Genomic DNA, 22,784 nt, shown 5'->3' with positions numbered 1-22,784 from the left:
ACTTCTAAATGGATCTCCTCAGGTGTTAAGGCAATGTAACATGACCGTTTAATTACATACCTTAACCGCTTAATTGTATAAAATTCTTCACAAGTAGTTTGTTATTACAATGAAAAGAAATAACTTACTTCTTAGTGTTGGCCCTTACGAACGATATTGACCTTTAAACAGGTTAGATATTTTTTCTTTTTTACTGTGTCTATTATTAGCCACAATAGCAACGAGGCTGCTCTCTGTTTTAAATAGCAATCCAGAAAATGTTTGATTCATAGTTGAAGTCCCAAGGTTTTGTAATTTCCAAGAATTACCTGCAACTTATCTCAGTACTACATAGAATAAGTGGTCAAAAAAAATACTGGCAATAAACAAAACAAACAAACAAAAAATCCTAAATTTTATGGATGTGTTAATCTCATACTCAGGGAAGAGAGTATGAGATTAACTTCAGAGTCTCATTTTTTTTTTTATTCACTTTGTATTCCAGCTGTAGCCCCCTCCCTGCTCTCCTCCCAATCCCAACCTCCCTTCTTCTTCTCCTCCCTTGCCCCTCCCCAATTCCACTGATAGGGGCAGTCCTCCTCCCCTTCCATCTGACCATGGCCTATCAGGTCTCATCAGGACTGGCTGCATTATCTTTCTCTGTGCCTGTCAAGTACATTGTCTGAGAAAAGCATAGTAATAATTTAGGAAATGTATTTCCTGGCTTTTAATGTTAAATAGGCCTATATAAAGGTATACTCCTATACAGATACACAAACCCTTTTACACGCAGTGTGCATGTTTGTGTATGAAAAGTGAGACCATTATATGCATTCCTGCAATTACAATTCCAGGTGTATTTCAATAGTAAGGTATTTTTCACCATTTAAAAAATTTCAATTGACACACAATAACTGTATATATTTATATAGTACAGTGATACATATGTGTATATATATATATATATATATATATATAACGTGTAATTATCAAATCATGGTAATTGAGTGCTTCTCAGCAAACATTTGTAATTGTTTTCTGCACAAGGTATTTTAATTTGTTTTTACTAGTTCTTTTTTTCTTTCTATTTTTCTTTTATTGAAAAAATATTTTTATGCAATGTGTTCTGATTTCACCTCCCCTAACTCTGAAATCCTCTTGATCTTACTTTTCACTCAAAAACACATCCTTTCTCTCTCTCCTTAGAAGACAAACAGGAATCTAAAAAGTAGTAATGAAATAAAACAAGATAGAAACAAACATATTTGAATAGGAAAGAAGAAACAAATTTAAGAAGGAGAAACATAGAAGCACAACAAATACATACAGATGCAGACATACATGCTGAAATATGATATTTATCATGTAAACTACAATCACCTCACTATTTTCTTAAGAATTAGAGCTTATTTTTCCTATCTGACTACAGTTTGTTACCTTATTATTTTTTAACTTTGATATTAGAACAATGAAATTCTTTTTTATACCTGTTTGGTAAAACTTAAGTGTGTTAGATTAATTTTTCTAAGGACAAAGAGAAATAAACTCTCTCTATAGTAGGTGCAGGATGCAAATAGTTATGAATTAAGAAGCCATAAGCTCTTTTTAAAATTTATTTCTTAAATTTATTACAATTTATTCACTTTGTATCTCAGCTGTAGCTCCCTACCTCGTCCCCTCCCAATCCCTCCTCCTTCCCTCATCTCCTCCCATGCCCCTCCCCCAGCCTACTAATATGGGAGGTCCTCCTTCCCTTCCATATGACCCTAGCCTATCAGGTCTCATCAGGATTGGATGCATTGTCTTTCTTTATGGCCTGCTAAGACTGCCTGCCCATCAGGGGGAGGTGATCAAAGAGCCAGTCATTGAGTTCATGTCAGAGATGGCCCCTGTTCCCCTTACTGGGGAACCCATTTGGACACTGAGCTGCCATGGGCTGTCCATCTGTGCATCTAGGTTATCTCCATGCAATGGTCCTTGGTTGGAGTGTCAGTCTCAGAAAAGACTGCTGGGCCCAGATTTTTTTTTTTTTTTTTTTTTTTTGGTTTGGTTGCCCTTCAAAACAATCAGGGCCTAAAAAATAAAACACCCATTGCTTTCAGTGAATATTCATCACTATATGAGTAACCACGTGTAATGTCTAATGATAAAGTGGGAAGAAGAGGTCTCGGTGAACCTGAGTCCCTGCCATAAGAAGGTTAAACAGTGACAAGTGATAGCACTTTCTTGGCTATCTGCCGATGTCTGTTCCAATAATCTCTTCCTACCCGGAGATTCCCACTTGCTGCCTGGTATCATCTCCACAAGTCTTTGGAGATCACAGCTTGTTTCTCTAAGCCACAAATGAACATTTTGGTTTTGTCGAACCTAAAGAATACGAGTGCTGAAAAGAAGCTCACCAATAGTCCACTTCCGCGTTCAGACCTGTAGGAAGTGTGGCACCACATCACTTCCTGCACCTATGTGAGTATCTCTAAAGCCGTGCGGCACTCTTCTGTACCCATTCAGGCCTTCTTAACATAATCTGAGGGGCAGCCACTACCAATTCATTGAAATGGCATGCTGGAGGGAAACAGTTTTCCAGCCTCAATGAGTGCTAATATCCTATGGCAACTGGTAAAATCAACAAGATGTCATTAGTCTGTATGTTGTAGCTGTGTGCTTTGGAGTGATATTGTCATTTTGAGGCAGGAGTCCATGGGACTTCACATACATTTAAGTACCAAATATACTATTTGTTCTGATTAATTTTTCCTCACTCCTTGAAGAAAAAAAGAAAGCCCTTTAAAGTAATAATATAATTTTCCCCTGACAAAAATCTACAAAGCAGATAAATGCTGATGTTTTTCTTGCACAGAGGGCAGAAAAAAAAAAAAGGCTCTCCCATGAACAGAAGAAGCATGGGAACTTTTATGTACCTTCTGTTGGATGCATGTGGGGAAAAAAAAACATATTTAAGGTAGTGGCAAGTATTGGCCCAGGGAAGAATTAATATAAAATGCACTTTCACACTTTAATCCATTTATTTTAAGAGCACAGGAATAGCTTTTAAATTGTTAAGCATCACTAACAAAAAATGTATGTAATGCTTCCTCTCTAGGATGAAAGCACAAGAGCTGAGGGCCTTAGACTCTTCTAGTGAAGCCTGTGAAAAGTCGGAGAAACTTAACATTTTCCAGCAGAAGAGGATAAATCAAATGTATGATTCAGGTACAGGCTATTCCCACTGCCCCTTACTAGGATGATGTGTTTGATCAGGGACTACTCAAAATATACCACCAACCTTTTTTTTTTCTTTTTTAAATTATTTTACTGCATCGTTATCATGTACTCTGGTAAACTGGCTTCAAGCCTATCTCCTCTCCCCTTTGCACTGGTCCCTCTTTGAAATATGGAAGTTATGGATGGAAATTAGAAAATGAGCCAGTATCATATGAAAACATTTATTGGCTGAATAATGAAACTTAGGTAAGGGGTTTCTAAAATTAGACACCTCCCCCCCCACTGAAATACAAGTTTCCAGTAAGCAAAAATTAGCAATTACTTCTTGATCCCGAGAAGAAAGAATACGCAACCTAAATCATAGAGCCTTAAGGGGTGTATTCACTCTGTTCTGATGGTGTAGTGAAAGACACAACAAAACCACACCTGACCCTAAAGCTTTGCCGTCTTACGTCTTGCATCCTCCAACTTACACAAACCCCCAGGGCAACCTGGAGCATCTTACTGCTGGTGATTTGCATGTAAGTTCTTAGTAACGTTCTTGCAACAAAACAGAAACAACTAAGACTATGGTAAATAAATAAGAGCGAAAGGATAATCAAGCAACTTCCTTGCCTGGCAGGCGCGCAGCAAACCTGGGGCATCATCTGCAAAACAGGCTCCTCTGCCTTCAGATACCAAAGAGAAGGCTGATCCTTCCCTTCCCCACGCCGCCGTGTCCACACAATCTTCAGGGTGAAGAAGTTTAGTTAGTCCTTCCACACAAAATATATACACACTTTAGATGGGGCTGAAAGGAGTGATTCTGTAGCGCTATGAAAGCCCCTTAGGATTACTTTTACATTGGTTTTTACCGTTGAAAAAGCCTTACTAATAACAACATAAATAATGCACAAAAGTAAACCCAAATCGGAATAACTCAGCCTTTTAAAGTTTTCCTTTTTTTAAAAAAGATGACTTCAGACGCATTCTGAAAGTGCAAATCTGCATAGAATAAAGCAGTTACAATGGAAACTTTAGCCCGTCCTCTGTCCCCCACCCTCCAGATAGTCACTCTTCAGTCGACCTAGCCGGGTCCCATGGCTCCTGATGGTGAGTGCCAGCAGCTCGTATTTGTCTCTGAGCCCTACAGAAATGTCCAGCGTCTCCTTCAGCAAGGACCTGGTGTGGACCAGCATGCCCAGGAAGTCCTCATTGATTCTGTTTTCCTGCCGGCTATCCTGTTCCTGGCCCTGCTTGAACTTGCTTTCCAGCTCAGTGAGAGACTTGTCAGAGTTGGAGTAGGCATCCCCGATCTGGTGGGACTCCCGCCTCAGGTACTTGCCGTAACTCTCTTCCCCATCCAGGTCGTAGGAGATGCTTTTGCTGATGCCCTCCAGGACGCGCCCAGCATCCTCCACCTGGCGGCCCAGTACCGTGAACTCCTCTCGAAGGGTGAGGCTCAGCAAGCTGCTAGCCTGACCGCCTTCCCCCTGGGAGCAGCGCCGGCGGTCACTCACCCTGAAGAGCAGCTGACACTTCTCAGGGTCATCATTCTCCTCATAATCTCCATCAGGCACGAAGTAATGATGCAGTGTCCCATTTGACATTTCTGGGTACAGGGGACCATCAAAGTAGCCTCGACACAGGTGGCAGAGGAAACCCATCCAGATCAACTTCTGGAACACCATTCTGGATATTCGGAAGAAGGGGTTTCAGTTCAGGAAAAAGGAATGGGATCCTCCTAGGAGTCAGTGGCTCCGGGCAAAGGCGCCCTCCTGAGGAGCAGCGTGCTGGCTGCTCTCTGATCGCTGTTCCCCGGCAGGTTTCATGAGGCTCTGCGCAGTAGCGGTGAGCACCACGCTCCTCTGTGTCCCTGCTCCTCTGATCTGGGCGTCTAGAACTCAGCTTTGGCTTTTTCAGCAGGACTGCTCCCCCCGCCGAGTGGGGACCTGCTGCTCCAGGCGCTGGCTCTGCTGCCACCCTCGGAGTTTCCTCTGCCTCCAGGGAGATGGAGCTAGTAGGTAGGAAAGCTGTTCACGCTCTCTGAAACTCTTTCAACCCCTGGACTGGGTGGGAATACAGAGCGCTTTCTTTCCCTTTGACTAAAGATATTTCACGGATTGCAGGGCTCTCAAATTACAGCTCATTTCGTCACTTGGGAGCTAGGGAACAAGTTTGGAAAGAAAACTCTCACCAGGTCCCTTGTTAAAGGTACAGGGTATCTTTTCCAAGATTGGAAGAGGAGACCCTGTACAATAAGACTTAGCTCGAATAGGGGCGTTAGAAGATGAACATAAACATAAAATCCAATTACCATTAGCACATTTAGGCAAGAGGTTATTGCAATGGAGAAATGACAATTCAGACATTTAAACAGCAGCTGAGATATATTTTTACTCATTTACAAAACCTTTATTAACACAAAATTTGAAGTGTTGAAAATAGCAGTTTTGTTTGGAAATGGTTTAAAGTTTATTTTAAAAAATTAATACTTGGGAACAACATGAAAACAGAAAACTGATTTTTTTTATTTATGGTATAAAGTTGCTAATAAAATTAAAAAAAAATAAAAGTTTCCAGTTTAATCAACGGAGACTTCTGTGTGATCTATTAGATAGAGTCCCGCGAGTCTTACTGAGTCTTTTATCTAGTACTTGACTGCTGGGGCCTCTTTTCAGGGTTGGCATATTAATCCACAGGTAGAAGCAAATTGTTACTGTCTCAGTTAGGTTGTAGTTCAGCCATTAAGGTACAAGGATTTAAAATTAAGTTAAAAAAACTTTATTTTTTTTTCTGGAAGAAAATAATTTTATTCTAATTAATTCACAAATAATAACATTACCACAACTGGTTTAAAGAAGCCGCCCAAACATTTTTCCAGCTGCCAGTTCTACAGTTCTACATACATATCTCCATAAATATATATGTACTCAAAAAACGAAGCTTCATGGCCATTCCAAAGCAATAAAACTCCTAATAATGTTTAAGTTCTGGGTTCATACCTCACACTTTTCTCTACCAAGTGCTTTGCTCCTTTTAATGCTTACACAACTTGTCCATCACAGCCAGTTTCTTCATCTTGCTCTTCTTGATTGAACTGATCTGTGTGTAAGCCTGTACTCTTTTCCCACCACGTGGAAACCCTTACAGACTTTGTCGCTCTGATTCTGGGCACATTCTCCAAACTGTTTTGTATCATGAAAGCAAGGACCACAACAGTACTGCCATGCCTGCCGGGCTTCTCCAGGCTTCTGGTAAGTGATGCCAAGGCTTTATGTGCTCAACACTACCACGGTCACTAAAGGTCCAGTGAAGTAACCCAGTGTACGCCCCACAGGGGAGCTTACTGTCACCTTGGGCACACTGGCTGTCATCTGGGTCATCAGTCCTGTTCCTGGAAACAAAAGCAGGAGGGTGAGCTGTAGGTGATGGGGCTGTGTTGCCAGCTGAGCTTCAGAGGCTGACCTGGGTGCAACTCTCTTCTGAAGGGCCCTGATGGACATGAGGATCATGTGGGACTTGTGGTTTCAGCTTCTACATGGTACCTTAAGTGCTGTCTCTGGGTCTAGAAATGTGAAACTGTGAAAAGGCCACTAGTTTCTAAAAAAAAAAAAAAAAAAAAAAAAAACAGAAAAGCAAAAAACAACTTTTTTCCCACAACGTCATTTTATGTTTTGATTCATGAATTGATTGGCAAATGGCCATTTGTTAGTCCATCCATTTGTTCGAAGATTTATCTAACTTTATTCATAAAGTTCTATTTCTGATATTAAGGATACAACAATGAACAAAACTAGAAACAAACCGTTGCTTTCCTAGATCTTTCAATCTGGGAAGTGTAGGGAGAATTAAAATAAAATAAATAAGTCTATGTTGTAATTGGATTATTTTGGGATTGTGGAGGAAAGAAACAGAAAATAAGTGGAAAAATCTAATTAGGAAGCTTCTATCTCCAAAGAGATTTGCTATTTCTGCCTATGTAGCTGAGCCACTCACACTGAATGCCCACTGTTCTACAGTCTCCCTCTGCACAAGGATAGCTGTCATTCAGATGCACAGAGCCCTGCTGTTGTCAGAATTGTCATCACTCTCACTGTCACAGGCAATCCAAACTCCTAGACAGACAATGAAAAGCCCAGCTAAGTAATGAGTTCGTTTTGGATGTGAAATCAAACATACAGACTTTCTGAAGCATGCTCATGATGGCCTCACATCTTAGTTTTTTCTCTAGACACTTGACGTCATGAAAATATAGGCCAAAACAAGAGTTCTTTAGTGCTGGGCCAACTAGAAGACCAAAGCTTGTTTTCTTTCTGTCCTAGCAGGAAACTCCAACCTTTCCTAACTTAGAGACTTTGCTTTTGGGCTCCCAAGACATTGCCTCATTCCTTTTTCTTGGGGCATTCACAAATGACAGCTGATGAATTCACAATGGCTATTTGGCCAAAAAAGAGAGTAAGGATTTACACAGATTCACTCCACTTCTGGCACAATCTACTCACCTCAGACTTGCTAACCAATTCAACTACTCAAAGTTATATTAAAGACTCCCTGCCAGTTCCCTACTTATAGGATGTATTTTTAATTAAACATACACGCAAAATGTACACTAAAAAAATTCAGCCTCTAACAAGCTGGCTCTCTAGTCAAAGACTCAGGCAGATGGAGATAGAGTCATGAAGAGAAGAGATAAGAGTATTTACTTTCTCTGTGTAATCATTTCATCTAAAGATACAAATACTGTGTCATGAATCAGTAAAGGAACTATTTCTCTGCAAGTGAGTACATGTAAACTGAAGTCTGACTAAACACAAAGGAAAATTCATTGGCTCACATACAACTTTAGATTAAGTTTTCAGAAAGACTTTCTTTAAAGCCTAATTTTCTCTCATTATCTCTTGGTTCCACTACATCAGTTTTTATTCGTGGCTGGATAGGACCATTTCTTGTGTTCCCAATATTAGCAATCTCTTCTAGGCTGTCTTAGCGTTTCTACTGCTGTGAAGAGACACCATGACCATGGAGACTCTTATAAAGAAAAACAGTTAGTTGCAGGTGGCTTACAGTTTTAGAGGTTTAGTTCATTATTGTCATGGTGTGGAAACATGGCGGTATACAGGCAGGCATGGTGCTAGGGAAGGAGCTGAAAGTTCTACACCTTCATCCACAGGCAGTAGAAGGAGACTGCCACACCAGGCCTGGCTTGAGAATATGAGACCTCAGAGCTGCATCCACAGTGACACACTTCCTCCAAAAAGGCCACACCTACTCCAACAAGGCTATCCCACTTAATAGTGCCACTCTCTATGGGCCAAGCTTTTATACAGATGAGTCTATGGGAGCATTCCTATTCAAACCACCAAGTAGGGCTATGTGCTGCTTTGTTTGTTTTCGATCCAACAGGAATAGCAGGTGCGTTTTCTACTGTTCTAGCCAAGCCTCTCATGTCAGCATCAGTGCCCACAACTGGCCTCATTGGATTTATCCACAAATTAAGATTATGGTGGTATGAGTCTGGATAAGCCCTTTAGTTTAGGAAAATAAGGGCTTTGTGTGCCAGCTAAAGTTCTACCATATAAACTATATGACTGGCTAATTTAGGGTCTGTTTAGAAAAGGGACAGCATGGAGACAGACTCTGAGAAACTGTCTGTGAATATTCTCCCCACACCACACCTCATTTTTTGTGAAGTACACCTGGAAGACACTGCTTCCTTTTTGCAATAGCATGCTTAAAAGTGTTGAGAAACTGTATAATATGGCAGTTTCTATATAATATGTTTCTATCTGATGCATTTATTGATTTTAATAGTGTACATATACCGGTTTAAAAAATCCTCATTATGACCAGCATTATTAAATACAGAGCTGGGAATGAATGCATTGATGAAGCATCACATAGCATTCCTCCTACATATATACATTAGCTGTAGATGGACTCAAGGGAATAAGAAGTAGTATAAGGCTTGAAACTGGAAGTGATGAGTTTTGCATATATGTCCCCTTTGTTGTAACTTTTAAATTACCATCTTTTTTTTTTTTTTTACTTTCTCACTTTTATTTATTACAAATATTCCCGACCTCTTCTGATCAAAAGTTCTTTGAGACAATTCCATCAGCTTTAGCCAACCGGAGAATAGAATCATCTGACTCGCCCATCCTGCGAATGGCCCCGCAGATAGCATAGGTTTTATACTGGCCATTAAACCGGCCAGTGACCTTGTCGACCTCGGCCACATTCAACTGGATGGACGCGTGGTCCTTGGCACCAACGATGCGGTTGCTCGCGGAGCATTTCCGCGGCACGTAGAGGTCCACGAACTCGCCGGCGTCGTTCTGCATGTTGACGCCGCACCTGCTCGCTGGTCCAGCGGGAGCGCAGAAAGCTTAAATTACCATCTTAAATGGGTTAGAATTTAAAAACAGTAATGTTTAACAACTGGCTTGTAAAATTCCTGAAAACCTAACCATCAGCTCCCAAGAAATGACACAAGCCATCTCCAACAAACTGTCTTTAGCACACCATGATCTTTTGAATAAAACACTTCATTAAAAAAATCTTATAATAGTTTTTATTGCTTAATACTTAAAATGTGCCAAATTCCATCCTGGGCTAGTCTACTAGGGTCAGAGCTATGGCGGCTTCTGGGAGTTTGTCCAGAAAAGTGAAGCTGGAGGTAAAGTCCAAACATGATATACAAGACAGAATATTCTAGAGTAAAACTAAGGTGTGTTAGTTTTTAATAGTGAAAACATTTGACTCTCAGCAGAATAACAAAGACAAACAGAGAAAGTAGATATCAAGTAACTTAGGAATATAGAACGACCTTAGGAGGAGTCTCTGGAATCATCCAGGTAGGCAAATGATTTTTGCTGCCAATCCGAACTATTTATACAAGTTTAATTCCCAGTATACAATGTCAGCCAAATTGGCTCACTTGAAAATTACGTATCCTTCTTCATTTCAGTGTACTTAAAAATCTGTTTTCTCTTGTTCAGTCACAACTTTAGTAAAGACAGCAGGAATTTAGGTTAACATTATGATCTTAAAATTCTCTAACTTTCCTTTTTCAAAGGCTTTCTGATTTTTTGACTATCCTTGGTCATAATAGTAATACAACTTTTATAGAAAAAAAAGGCTCATGTGCATGGAGTATATATTAGTTACTTATCCTGCTATTGGGTAAAATATTCAATGAGAATTCAACGAGATTTATTTTGGTTCACAGTTCAAGAGTAAAGTTCATTATGGTTGAGATGTTTAGGTTTTAAAAGCTTGAGTCACAGTGCATCTATATAACTGGCAAGGGAGCAGGGAAAGAAAGAGATATGAGCAAAAACTGGGGAAAGAAGGTAGCAAGTAGTAAATGAAAGAAAATAAATAAAAAAGTTAAATAGATTTTATATATTCCTTATTAAGTATGTATTTGTTTCATTAATTAAAATTATTGTTTTCTATAACATTATTGGTTAGGGATGGGAAGGAAGCCAGTAGAATCTTGATTAGGAAATGGATATTGTAAGTAATGTGTGATTTCAAATATTCAGTCTAAATTGAATACACAAAGAAAAAATCTATTATTAGTTGGGAGTTCTCTAAAGCACTGGTTCTCAACTTGTGGGTTGTGATCTCTTTGAGGATCTATTGACTTTTTCACAGGGGTCTCCTAAGATCACTGGAAAGCACAGATGTTCACATTAAAATTCACAACAGTAGTAAAATTACAGTTATGAAGTAGCAGCAAAAATAAATTTCATTGTTGGAGGTCACCACAACACAAGGCACTGTATTAATGGGTCACTAGGAAGGTTGGGGACCACTGCTCTAGGAAGGTTGGGAACCGCTGCTCTAGAGGAACAGAACTGATAGAATGAATCTATATATATTAAAAGGGGATTTATTAGGGTGACATACAGAATGCGATCTGGCTAATTCAGCTGTCTCCTGGTGGGAAAACCAAGAATCTAGTTGTTCTCCAATCCATGAAGCCAGTTTACATTGGAGTCACAAAGAAATAACTTCTAATACCAATGAAAAATATCCATAGCAGAACAGATGGACTTGCTATCCACAGTGAGAGCATTTAAAGTGGTTTTATTTTATTATTTTAATTTTTATTTTATTTATTTATTTTACCTCAAATGATCCATCCAAGAAAATCCTTTACAAGTGTGCCCACTGGCTTGGGTTTTAGTGAATTCTGGACATAGTTGATAACCATGATCAGCCACCATGGTCTATAAGCACTTTCTCCAGTGTTACTACACATTTGTTGAATCTAATCTTGCCACCATTTTACTCATGAACACAGAACACGTGAAAGTCCAGAGGAGAGGAGCAAGGGAGATGAGTCTCTGAGAAGTGGAGTTAGAATCTGGAGGAAAGGAGGGAGCCTGTGGTTGGGGAGGCAGGAAGATTTTGATTCAGCTTTGCTGATGGAGATTCTGGGGACAGGTACCATATGGAGTATATGTGGCCAATAAAAAGTGAGAAGAGGGCAGTTAATCCTCAACGATGAAAAACAGTCATTAGAAATGGCAGGAGGTGTTTGTTAAATGTGTATACAATTCTAAACAAAGTTCAGCTACACATAGACACTTGGGGAGAATTTTCTCCCTTGATTTAGACTCTTCATTGGCTTCCTACATTCTTAGAATTATTATTATTTTTTATTTGTTTACTATATTTTGTATTGGCTGGTCCTAGCTTCCAAATAGCTGTATTATAGCACTTCTTGATTTACCTATAAGCAAAAAATATACATCATTTTAAAGCCTCCATTCAATGTGCTCTCTCTGCCAGGGACTTTGTTTCCCAAGTCCTTTTCTGTTTCATACTCAATCTCAAGCTCTTGTTTTGTAAATGAAATGCGTTTCTTCTGAAGGTCCTTGGCTAATCTGAAGATATTAGTTGTCTCTGTCATTCCTTATATGCCTTCTGTACGCTTATTCCTCCTGGCACATTCTGTTATTTATATTTGTGCTTTGATTTGTGTTTAATTTGCGTTAGGTTTTTCTCTCAGAGTTGACATAAACCTACAAAGATGGAACTTACACACTCGTGCCTTTCTGTGCATCTTCTGTCTTAGCATTGTGGCTAGACCATTTGAGTTCCTCAATGGTGACTGTATTGTCACTCCTCAGGTAAAGTCAATTACTTTCTATTTAATGTCTTGGTGGAACTGGTAGTTGTATGTGTGCGCACACGTGTGTGTATGTACACGTGTGCAAATGCTAGAGAAGAAGATGTGTTCTACTGTATCATACACTTTCTGCCTTATTCCCACAAAAAGTTATTTCACTGAACCTGGAGCTAGTATGTCCGGCAGTTAGTATGTCCAAGTAAATTTTCTGTTTTCACCCCTCAAAGTACTGCAATAACAGGTGTTTGCATCCAAATCCAACATTTTAAGTGGGTGCTAGAGATTCAAATTTGAGCCCTCCTGCTCATTCAACTAGCATCTTACCCATTGCGCTATCTCACTACCCTCCTCTTTTATCATATGTTTCGTCATTGTTCTGTATGCATTTATTAATTTGTACACCTACCCTGTTAGATTGTAAGCGCTTCAACGTTTACTTTTGTAGTCCGTGTAATAAGCATATAGTTGGGGTCAAATGTTTGTTATTTGTGGTAATAGCTAAAATGTGGAATTTAAGGAATTTTAGTATTTAATAAAGGTTAGTCTATCAGAGCTCACTTTTTTTTTCTGATCATAAGTCAGTGTTTGATGATCTCATGAGGAATCTGGATGAACTTGGCAGGAAAAAAGGGGAAGAGCCTTGTGGATTCCAATGCCCAGAACGTGCAGCAGGGAGAGAGTAACACTCAGTAAAGTACAGTGCTAAGTTAACTGTGGCTCAGTCTGTGTGTATGGCTGTAAGAGAAAGTGGCTTGTAAACCGAGGAAGAGACAGATAATCTGGCAGGGTAGTTTGCTGTTTTCCTGATAAAGATTTTTCTTCATTTCCTGCTGTCTGTAGCACATATTCTGGGGTTATGACCCAGCCGAGTTTGCAGAAGAATTGGTCCTTTTTTCCTCCCACTTTGTGAATGTTTTATTTCTTCCTGTTTTGGTCTGGTCAGGCTGCTGTAGTAAATAACTGAAGATTGTTCATCAAGACAAAAAAAAAAAAAAAAAAAAAAAAAAGGAAAGAAATAAAGAGAAAGCGTGGAAGGAAGAAAGTTTTGCTCCCAGGATATATATGGAAGAAATAAGCAGAAACACGGAAAAATGTTAAGCAGAAATATTCATTGCTTTGTTGTTTCTTAGACTAGTGATCTGGAAACAAGATAAATGTTACTAATAGAAATAAACAACAGTGCTAAATTCATCCCATACCTATATATTGGAAATATTTTGCATCTATTGTAAATTCATTTTAAAGATATATTAGCAAATGGTGGTGATTATGACAAAATATTTTATGAAATTGCTGAATGGAGAAAACAAGACTAAGAATAGAAAGGCAAAGATGATACTTGACAAAATGTAGCAGGCTTCCTTCTATGCAGACCATAGCTCTCCATTGACAGGCCATAGCTCTATCAATAGTATGGCGTGTTTTTGAAACTTTCCCCCATAACAGACAGTGCAAGATTTAGGATGAAAAATACAAAAGAGGGAATTAGAACAGAGGGATGGGAGACACTGATGCGCAGGTTAAAAGCAGTCCTTCTGAGAGTTCCCTCTACTTTCTCTAGACCATGCTCCTCAGCCTCCGGAGCTTAGGTCCACACACTGCAGACTCTCATTTGCATTGTCCACTAAACCATTCTGCTGTGAAGCCTAGGAAATTGCTCTTTGGATTTAGGAGCTTCTAGAAGGTTCACTCCATCGTCAAATATGAACAGCATATTTGATTACTATGGAATTGCCCTCAAGTTTCTAGACTTTTGTGGGCTGGAATTTTTATTGCTAGCATCAGGAACTGGATTGGAGAACAGAGTGAGGAGACAAGTAACTTACATATTATAACTGTAATTTGTGGTATATTTATAGGAGGCAAATAGGAAACCAACCAGAAACCATGGAATTCAAAAATTGTAATCAGTTCTAAGTGGTTCTGAGTGACTGGATTTAAATGGTTTTCCTTTCCCAGTTTCAGGACATTTGCATATTTATCAGAATAATTACTGCTTCTACCAATGTTGCCTCATACAATCAATTAAATGGAAGAGGTCCCTGCAATAGTTTCATAATCTGATTTGCTACCCAGACATGAGGAAAAAAAATAAAAATTTACACAGTAAGATTGTTACCACACTTTACAGTCATTCCTTTTAGAAAAATATGTAGCTAAACAAAGATTGAGAATGTGTTACTATAGCAATGTTACTATAAAGGGAAACAAAAACAGATATGTTTAGCCTCCCATTTTTCAAAGCTGAAAAATAATGGTAACAACTTTAATAACTTTTTCTTTTTAAAGAGGCTTTCTTTGTCCAAACATTATCCATAGCAAAATATCCTCTGACATGTTTTTTAAGCTATGAAGAGTAACATTTAGATGTTTCTGAAATTTAAAAATAGAGAATATTCTACCAAGGTGGTCTCTCAAATAACCAAGTAACAGATGATGTTTATAAAGGCTACAAAAGATAGAGAACACTCCCCCCACCCCCCCCACCCCCCCACCCCCCGCCACAGTACACCGAAGTCTGGTACAAGCTGGCAGCCATTTATAATTTATGACTAGTGGAAATATTTGTGACTTGTAATAACACTGTTGTGGCAGAACAGAAAAATAGTAGGCTCCAAGATATTCAGTAAAAAGTACACAAAAAGAAACTATTTCTCATTTTAGAGATGCTGGCTAGTATAAAAAAAAAGAGGCAAGCCAACCTCATTGTGGGATACATTTTAGAGCCCATGTCTATTCTTTCCATGCATGGGATGCGACTGAGGCTCACTAAGATGACACCCCTCCCCCATCTCCTTGAAATGGTTTATAGATAATGATTTTAGTTCAAGCAAGCAAGCAAGCAAACAAACAACAGGAGCAAAATGTAAACAAACAGACCAGGAGCCAAATGTGAAAGCACTAAATTGTTCTCAATAAAAGAAAAAAAATATTCCTGTCAGAGCTGGAGACTTAAGCCAGGGAAGGCTCCTGGGATGATAAGAGGGGCACTCAAGCAGAGACTCCTAGTAGCAGAGGCCATAGAGACAGAAGAGGACACCCATTAACTAGACTAGCCTCCTAGCAGAGGGAGGGAAACGCCAACCCACCCACAACACTTCAACCCCAAGTTTACCCTACTACAAGATGTGCAGGGATAAAGATAGAGCAGATGTTGCCGAGAATGACGGAATGCTCAGCCAATGTCTGGCTAAGCCAAAGACCTACTCTAGGACAGAGTGCCAACCCCTGACACTGTGAATGATACTCTACTAAGCTTGCAGACAGGAGCCTGACAGAGTTTTCCTCTGAGAGTCTATCCAGCAGTGCCTCAAAACAGATGCTGAGACTCACAGCCCAACACTGGGTGATGCTTAGGAGGTCTTGTGGAAAAGTGGGAGGGAAGAGAAAAGGACCCGGGGTGAAAAGCGCTCCACAAGAAGACTAACAAAGCCAACTAACCAGCGCCCAGAGGGATCTGTGGAAACTGAAGTACCAACCAAGAACTATGCACAGACTAGACCTAGGCCCTCTACAAAGATGGACAACTTAGGCTTCCTTCATGTGGATCTCCTAGTAAGGAAAGTGGAGACTGAACGGGACAAGGACTCACTTGCCAGCTTTTTGATCACTTCTCTTTGGGAGGACTGCCTAATTAGGCAACAGCGGAAGAGAACAGGCTCAGTCCTGAAGCAACTCGACTAGCTGAGGTGGCTGGGAAAGGGAGCTCCTCTTTTCTGAGGAAAAGGTGAAGGGGCAGTGGGGAGGGAAGGAGGGTGTGACTGGGAGGGGAGGAGGAATGGGGCTTCATCCAGGATGTAAAGTGAATAAAAAATAAATTAATTAAAAATATATTCCTAACAAGCTAGGTTCTGACAGAAGGGAAGGAGGACCTCCCTTATCAATAGACTTGGAGAGGGGCATGGGAGGATTGGGGGAGGGAGGGTGGGATTAAGAGGGAAGAAGGGAGGGGGCTACAGCTGGGATACAAAGTGAATAAAATGTAATTGATATAAAAAATAAAAAATTTAATAAAACATATTTGTTCCTGACAGGACTAATATAAGCACATTCAAAAATAACCAAAAGTGATTTGTCATTTAGAAATGTGCTTTCCACTCATGGATTTGTTTTTTTTTTTTTTTTTTTTTTTTTTTTTTTTTTTTTTTAGAATCCTCAGCTAGAGGAAATTATTTCTTAGTTTTAAACAAAAGGAGCCAGGAGTCCTCCTGGCTTGGTGTGGCTGTATTCCAAAGCTGGCTGAAGAGCAAAAGGGATTAGCTTTGGAATGTTGGATTCACTATGGTTTGCAGCCCTAGGTGCTGAGCTGCAGCAGGTGACAAGAAAAACAGAAAGTGAGCGTTCAGAACCTGCATCCTCAGGAAAGCAAACGTCCAACTGTCTGGATTCAGAAACTCAGCAGTGTATGCTTTCCTCTGCATTTTTTCTCTTCTTTCCTACATATTGGAATCCTGGCCTAGAATACCAAACAAGAAGAGGTTCCCAGATGTTTTAATTCAAGGAAGAACACCTACAACAAACAACAAGGAAACAAACAAACAAGCAAAAACACCTCAAATAAGTAAAACTCAAATTAAGAATTCATCAAGATTATTGACCCAGGTATCACAGCTAAATTCAAGACACTGAAAAGGCATGCAGTGTGTTTATAGTTAAAACAGAGTAATGGTCTGTTTGTGTCTTTCAACTTAAAAACCTAAAATAATAGGTAAAATATATAAAAACTTCTCAAATAACTGAGCACCCCAAAAAGTGAGCCAGTGACTGCTGAGACTCTGTGACACTATGTCATTTGTAAGGAGGGAACCTAGAGGAACCTTGCTTTGACCAAATTGGAACAGGTCATCAGCTCTCTTCCCTCTATTTTCTTTCTTTCTTTCTTTCTTTTTTTCTTTCTTTCGTTTAAGCTAGAAGTGGTTTGTAAAACTCATGTAGAAATGCAAGTGCTCCGAGAGGCTGGCTAGATGAAGCAAAAGTTAAGATCACACATAAGTCTTTTAGAGGACAGCAGTTTGGTTCCCAGTACCATCATGGTGGCTCACAATCACTTGTAACTGTGGTTCTGGGACCCATCACCCTTTTCTAGCCCTTATGGGCACCAGAAATGCACATGATACACAAATATAAACACGCACTCACACATACACATAAAATACCAAAAAAATACATCTTTTAATAACAGTTTGAAATCTACGTAACTTCTAAAGCTTTAACACATATTAGAAAACCATGGCTATGTAGACTATACTGACTGGACTGGTGTTATGGTGGAGATAGAGGTCACTATGGAAGAATAGACAGTACAGAAATTACCAGCACATTCATGGCTAATGAATTTTAAACAAAGATTCAATGATTGTCAAGTGGACAAAAACATTTTTCCAAGTGGGAATATAAGAATTTAAAATTAATCTGTAATAAAATGAATAATCTGCATACATAATTATGCAATAAACTTTATACCTCATGTAAAAGTTAACTTGAAATGGAACGTAGGTTTAAAGTGCAACTCCCAATCTACTATCTACAGAAGATGACATGAGTAAAGTCATGTGGCTTGAATTGTACATGCTTAATTAGCTATTCAGTCTGTGCTGGTTAGTTTCTTGTCGTCTGACATAGTCTAGGATCATCTGGGAAGAGGAAACCTCTACTGAGAAAATGTCTTCATTAGAGTAGCTGTCTGTGGGTGTTTTCTTGAGTAGTGATTGATGAGAGAAAGCCCAGCTTAAGCTGGGAAGTTCATCCTGGGAAGGTGGTCCTGGGAGGTTTAAGTTGTTGCTAAAGCATGAGTTTGAAGCCTCAGAATTCATATGAAGCCAAACAAAGAAGCACCTACTTCTTCTACTGAGAGTTGGGGTGGGGGTGGCCATGGGGGTATAAGACAGACACAAAGTGCCAAGATCCACTGGAGTGGAGAGATGGCTCAGTGGTTAAAAGAGCTTCCTGCTTTTCCAGAGGACCTAAGTTTGACTCCTAGCCTTGTACAACCACTCTGGAAATCAATCTGGCGCTTTCTCAGACAACTAGGAATAGCGCTTCCTCAAGATCCAGCCATACCGCTCCTGGGCATATATCCAAAAGAGGCTCAAGTACACAAAAAGGACATTTGCTCAACCATGTTTGTAGCAGCTTTATTTGTAATAGCCAGAATCTGGAAACAGCTCAGATGCCCCTCAACTGAAGAATGGATGCAGAAACTGTGGTACATCTATACAATGGAGTATTACTCAGCAATGAAAAATAAGGAAATCATGAAATTTGCAGGTAAATGGTGGGACCTGGAAAGTATCATCCTGAGTGAGTTGTCCCAGAAGCAAAAAGACACACATGGTATATACTCACTCATATAGACATACAACATAGGACAAACCCACTAAAATCTGTACATCTAAAGAAACAAAGCAAGAGAGAGGACCCTAATTAAAACGGTCAATCCCCATCCTGAAAGGCAAAGAGGATGGACATCAGAAGAAGAAGAAAACAGGAAACAACCTAGGAACCTACCACAGAGGGCCTCTGAAAGCCTCTGCCCTACAGACTATCAAAGCAGATGCTGAGCCTGATGGTCAACTGCTGGGCAGAGTGAATGGAATTTTATGTAAGAAGTGGGAAATAGTAAGAGCTGGAGAGGACAGGGTCTCCACAAGGAGAGCAACAGAACAAGAAAATTTGAACACAGGGAACTTCCCAGAGACTCATACTCCAACCAAGGACTATTCATGGAGATAACCTAGAACCCCTGCACAGATGTAGCCCATGGCAGTTCAGTGTCCAAGTGGGTTACATAGTAATGGGAAGAGGGACTGCCTCTGACATAATCTGATTGGCCTGCTCTTTGATCACCTCCCCCTGAGGGGGGAGCAGCCTTACCAGGCCACAGTAGATGACAATGCAGCCACTTTTGATGTGAACTGATAGACTAAGATCAGAAAGGAGAGGAGAACCTCCCCTATCAGTGGACTTGGGGAGTGGCATGCATGCAGAAAGGGGAGGGAGGGTGGGATCGGGAGGGGAGGAGGGAGGGGCTTATGGGGGGATACAAAATGGATAAAGTGTAATTAATAAAATAAAAAAAATTTCAGGAAAAAAAAAGAAAGCCAGCTGAATGCAATCCTGCAGAATGACACAGCAAGCAGGGTTCCTGTGTGGCTTCTGCTTCCGTTCCTGCCTCCAGGTTGCTGCCTTGAGTTCCCTTCATGACTCCCCTTTCACAGTGGACTGTCAGCTGTGAGGTGAAATAATTCCTTTCATTCTCAAGTTGCTTTTGGCCATGGTGTTTATCAAAGCGAAAGAAGGTAAAGTAGAGCATCATAAAAATTGTAGCTCATAAAATAAGAATTGATAAAGATGACATCAAAATTAAGATCTGTTCAAAATATTTCATTAAGGATAGAGGGACAACAGCTACAGCTTGGCAGAAATTATTTTCACATTACTTATTTAATAAAGACTATATAAAAACTCCCTAAATCAATAAAAATAACAAACATCTCAATTCAAATAGGCAGGGGATTTAGGCAGACATTTAAGCATTAGCAACTGGCTTACTTGGTGGCCAATAAGAATACGGAAAATTCTTGGGAACATTAGTCATCAGTAAAATGCAAATTAAAGCTATAATGAGACACAACTACACACTTACAAATGGTTTAAAAATTTTGCTGTGCTCACAGGGGTGTAAAGCAGCTGGAGCTCACACATGGCTGGCCGGAAGAGAACTCACATAGAAAACAATTTAATGTGTACTTTGGAGACAAGTCCCTCTCATGTGTTTGACTCCCAGTCATCAGCTGGAGGTGATGTTTTCTGAGGCTGTGGAATCTGCAGGCTCAGGAAGCATGGCTGGCTGGTGAAGGGGGATCGCTGACAGGAGAGCCTTTGAGGGATACCACCCAGCCCTGATTTTGGTCCTGTTCTCTTTCTCCTATCTCTCCACACGCGAACAAGCCATGTCATATGCTACTGCCATGCCTTGTGCTGCTCACACCATCTCGTCTCCTTGACTACGATGAACTGTTGTAGGCCTCCCGAAGTTGGAGGCCAAAACAAGCCTCTTATCCGTTAAATTAGTTCTGTATTTTATTACAGCAACAAGAAAGGTGATCATTGGAGATACTTTTAATGCTGTATGATTCAGTCACTGCACTAAAAGTATCTACCCAAGTTAAATGAGAGTGTGTGTTCAGATGAACACACTCATGGATGTTCAGAGCAGTTTTGTAAGTAAGAGCTTTAAACTAGAGCTAATACAAATGTCCATCAAAAAAAATAATGTCATATATTCATAATAGTTAGAACAACATGGAGCAGTCTCATGGTGATAACGCTCCACTAGAGAAGTCAGTTAATCAAATGAGTGCTCCCACTCTGATTTTAGAAAGTACAAAAACTACAGGATACCACAGAAGCAAAATCTCAGGGATTATGAGTGTGTTCCTTGTTTTATTTTAGTTTCTTTGAGAATGGGTTTCTCTGGGTACCCTTGGCTGTCTTGGAATCTCTTTGTTGACCAGGCTGGCCCCAAACTCAAAGAGATCTGCCTGCCTCTGCCTCCCTGAGTGCTGGGATCACAGGTGTGCCTCACTGTACTTGGTGTGTTCATTATCTTGATTGTGACCCTATAAATTTATGAAATAAAAACAATGTAAGTGTATGTGTTGAAAGATCAAGATTGTATTTCATGCTTTAAACAACATTGTTTATTGTGTAACAACTAAATGTCAATGAAGCTCCTAAAACTTTCATCACTCCTAAAGCAGCATCGTGTGTACTTATTCAGTGATTCTTCTTTCAATGATTCTGCAGTTTTTCTGCCCCATTCTCTAAGGTTGAGTAACCTCAGTCTTCTTGGAGGAGGTAAGCATGAGCAAATGGCATGATACACAGACATTAAAATGTCATCATGGACTCATCATTTTATACTCATTGGGATTTTTTTCCTTTAAGAATTAATTAATTAATATTTTACTCATTTTTACATCCTGGTTGTACCCCATTCCGTCTCTCCTCCCAGGCCTGTCCTCCCTCTTTCCCCCTTGCCTCTTCCTCAGTTAAGGGGAGCTCTCTTTCTCACCTACCCCAGCTCATCAAGTTGCATCAGGACTGAGAATGTCCTTTTTCCCTGTGACCTGGTAAGGCAGGCCAGAAGACTCTACCCAGCAGAATAGGGCCTCACTGTACCTCAAGCTTTCCTGAAGCTCACTAAGAAGTTCAGGCTAGTATGAAATTGAGATTGAGTAAAATCTACTCTATTCTTGTCCTACTCTCAGATCTCACAGACAAATCATGTGTGGATCCAGAGATTCACAGCTAGACAGAAGGTCAGCCTCAGGGTGGGTCAGATCTCAAGTCTACTAAAAATTGGTGCTGGGATAGGTTCAGTTCCTTTGGTGATTTGGAACAGTGTGTGAATATTTATGAAAATGAAAAATATGTGATACTGGAGGAGTAAGAGGGCAGGGAGTTTATTGTGCTACTCACTGGGATTTTAAAAAGAAAACTCTACCTTGGAAAAGCAACGCTTTCTCTCTCATAGACTAGAAATGAGCCATGAGAGAGGCAGCCTTGAAATTGTACTGGCTCTTATTATTAAGATCAGCTTGATAGCACAATGTTAGTTTCTCATGACAATATTCCATATGATAAAAGCGGCATTGGAATCTACAAGGGTGAGAAGCAGAAATGGTAAGGACACTAGGAACTAGAGACAGAATTAGACTGCACATATATCCAGGGATACACACTCACTTCTTATGTATTACGCTGATTGGGAAAATGCTAAGGTTCTTCCAGCCTGCTGACACCTTCAGATACAGCAAACCCTTCTGTTACATGTACAGCCAGAACTTGGAAGCCCATATTTCTTTAAGGTACTTATTATTTTTCTGGGCTTCATTCATTCATTTCATGAATTTTTTATGTTTTGATTTGAATTCACCCTGGATCGTTCCCTTCTCCTTCTGTAGGGCTCTGTTCCCAGAGTGAAAGGGTAGAGGCTTACTAATGTTCTATTCAGTTGTTTTACTTTCTTTGAAATGTTCCTCCTGTTCCCTCTTCAGCCTGTAGAAGGTCCACACACGCACACATGCTCCCTGTTTTAGGAAACTCTGGCTGCCTAAAGACTTCTGCAAAGCTAGTGTTTATGCCCGGGTCTGAGCTGACGGAAGCTCCAAGGCTACAGACGTATGTGTTTGTCCCACCATACTTGTGCTTCTGCCTTTCAAAATAGATTGCAGGTGGTGAAATCTATTTTTTTTTCCCTTAGGAAGACAGGAGCAATGTCTATTAGTCTCAGATAGGGGACCTGCACAGACTAAAGAAACAATTTTAAATAAATCTTGCTTGGTGAGCCAGTGAGATTATCGGAGTGCCTTGATGGAGTATAGGTCACTTAGGCAGCCGAAGGTGGCTGAAAAGTACAGGGTGGCAGCCGTAAAAGCTGCATGATTGTGCCCTG

At 40.1% G+C, this 22,784-nt stretch overlaps 2 protein-coding genes across 2 annotated transcripts; both read right to left on the bottom strand.

Annotated features, from left to right (window-relative positions):
- Window positions 1-3,408: 3,408 nt before the first annotated feature.
- Fibin (fin bud initiation factor homolog) lies at window positions 3,409-5,296 on the bottom strand. Its single transcript, XM_021662304.2, has one exon. The coding sequence runs from the start codon at window positions 4,869-4,871 to the stop codon at window positions 4,218-4,220; it is 654 nt and encodes a 217-aa protein (XP_021517979.1). The 5' UTR covers window positions 4,872-5,296; the 3' UTR covers window positions 3,409-4,217.
- Window positions 5,297-9,212: 3,916 nt separating this feature from the next.
- On the bottom strand, window positions 9,213-9,563 carry LOC110564790 (small ribosomal subunit protein eS21-like). Its single transcript, XM_060371546.1, has one exon. It carries the CDS (start codon window positions 9,522-9,524, stop codon window positions 9,273-9,275), a length of 252 nt encoding a protein of 83 aa, XP_060227529.1. The 5' UTR covers window positions 9,525-9,563; the 3' UTR covers window positions 9,213-9,272.
- Between the last annotated feature and the right edge of the window lie 13,221 nt (window positions 9,564-22,784).

This window comes from Meriones unguiculatus, chromosome 18, assembly GCF_030254825.1.
Source record: "Meriones unguiculatus strain TT.TT164.6M chromosome 18, Bangor_MerUng_6.1, whole genome shotgun sequence".
Taxonomy (NCBI): Eukaryota; Metazoa; Chordata; class Mammalia; order Rodentia; family Muridae; genus Meriones; species Meriones unguiculatus.
The sequence above is the reverse complement of the archived record's forward strand: the minus strand, read 5'-3'. Positions and strand labels throughout refer to the sequence as shown.

Excerpts from the sequence above, each read along its gene's own strand:
- Fibin (XM_021662304.2), bottom strand. The coding sequence starts at position 4,871 with ATGGTGTTCCAGAAGTTGATCTGGATGGGTTTCCTCTGCCACCTGTGT.
- LOC110564790 (XM_060371546.1), bottom strand. The coding sequence starts at position 9,524 with ATGCAGAACGACGCCGGCGAGTTCGTGGACCTCTACGTGCCGCGGAAA.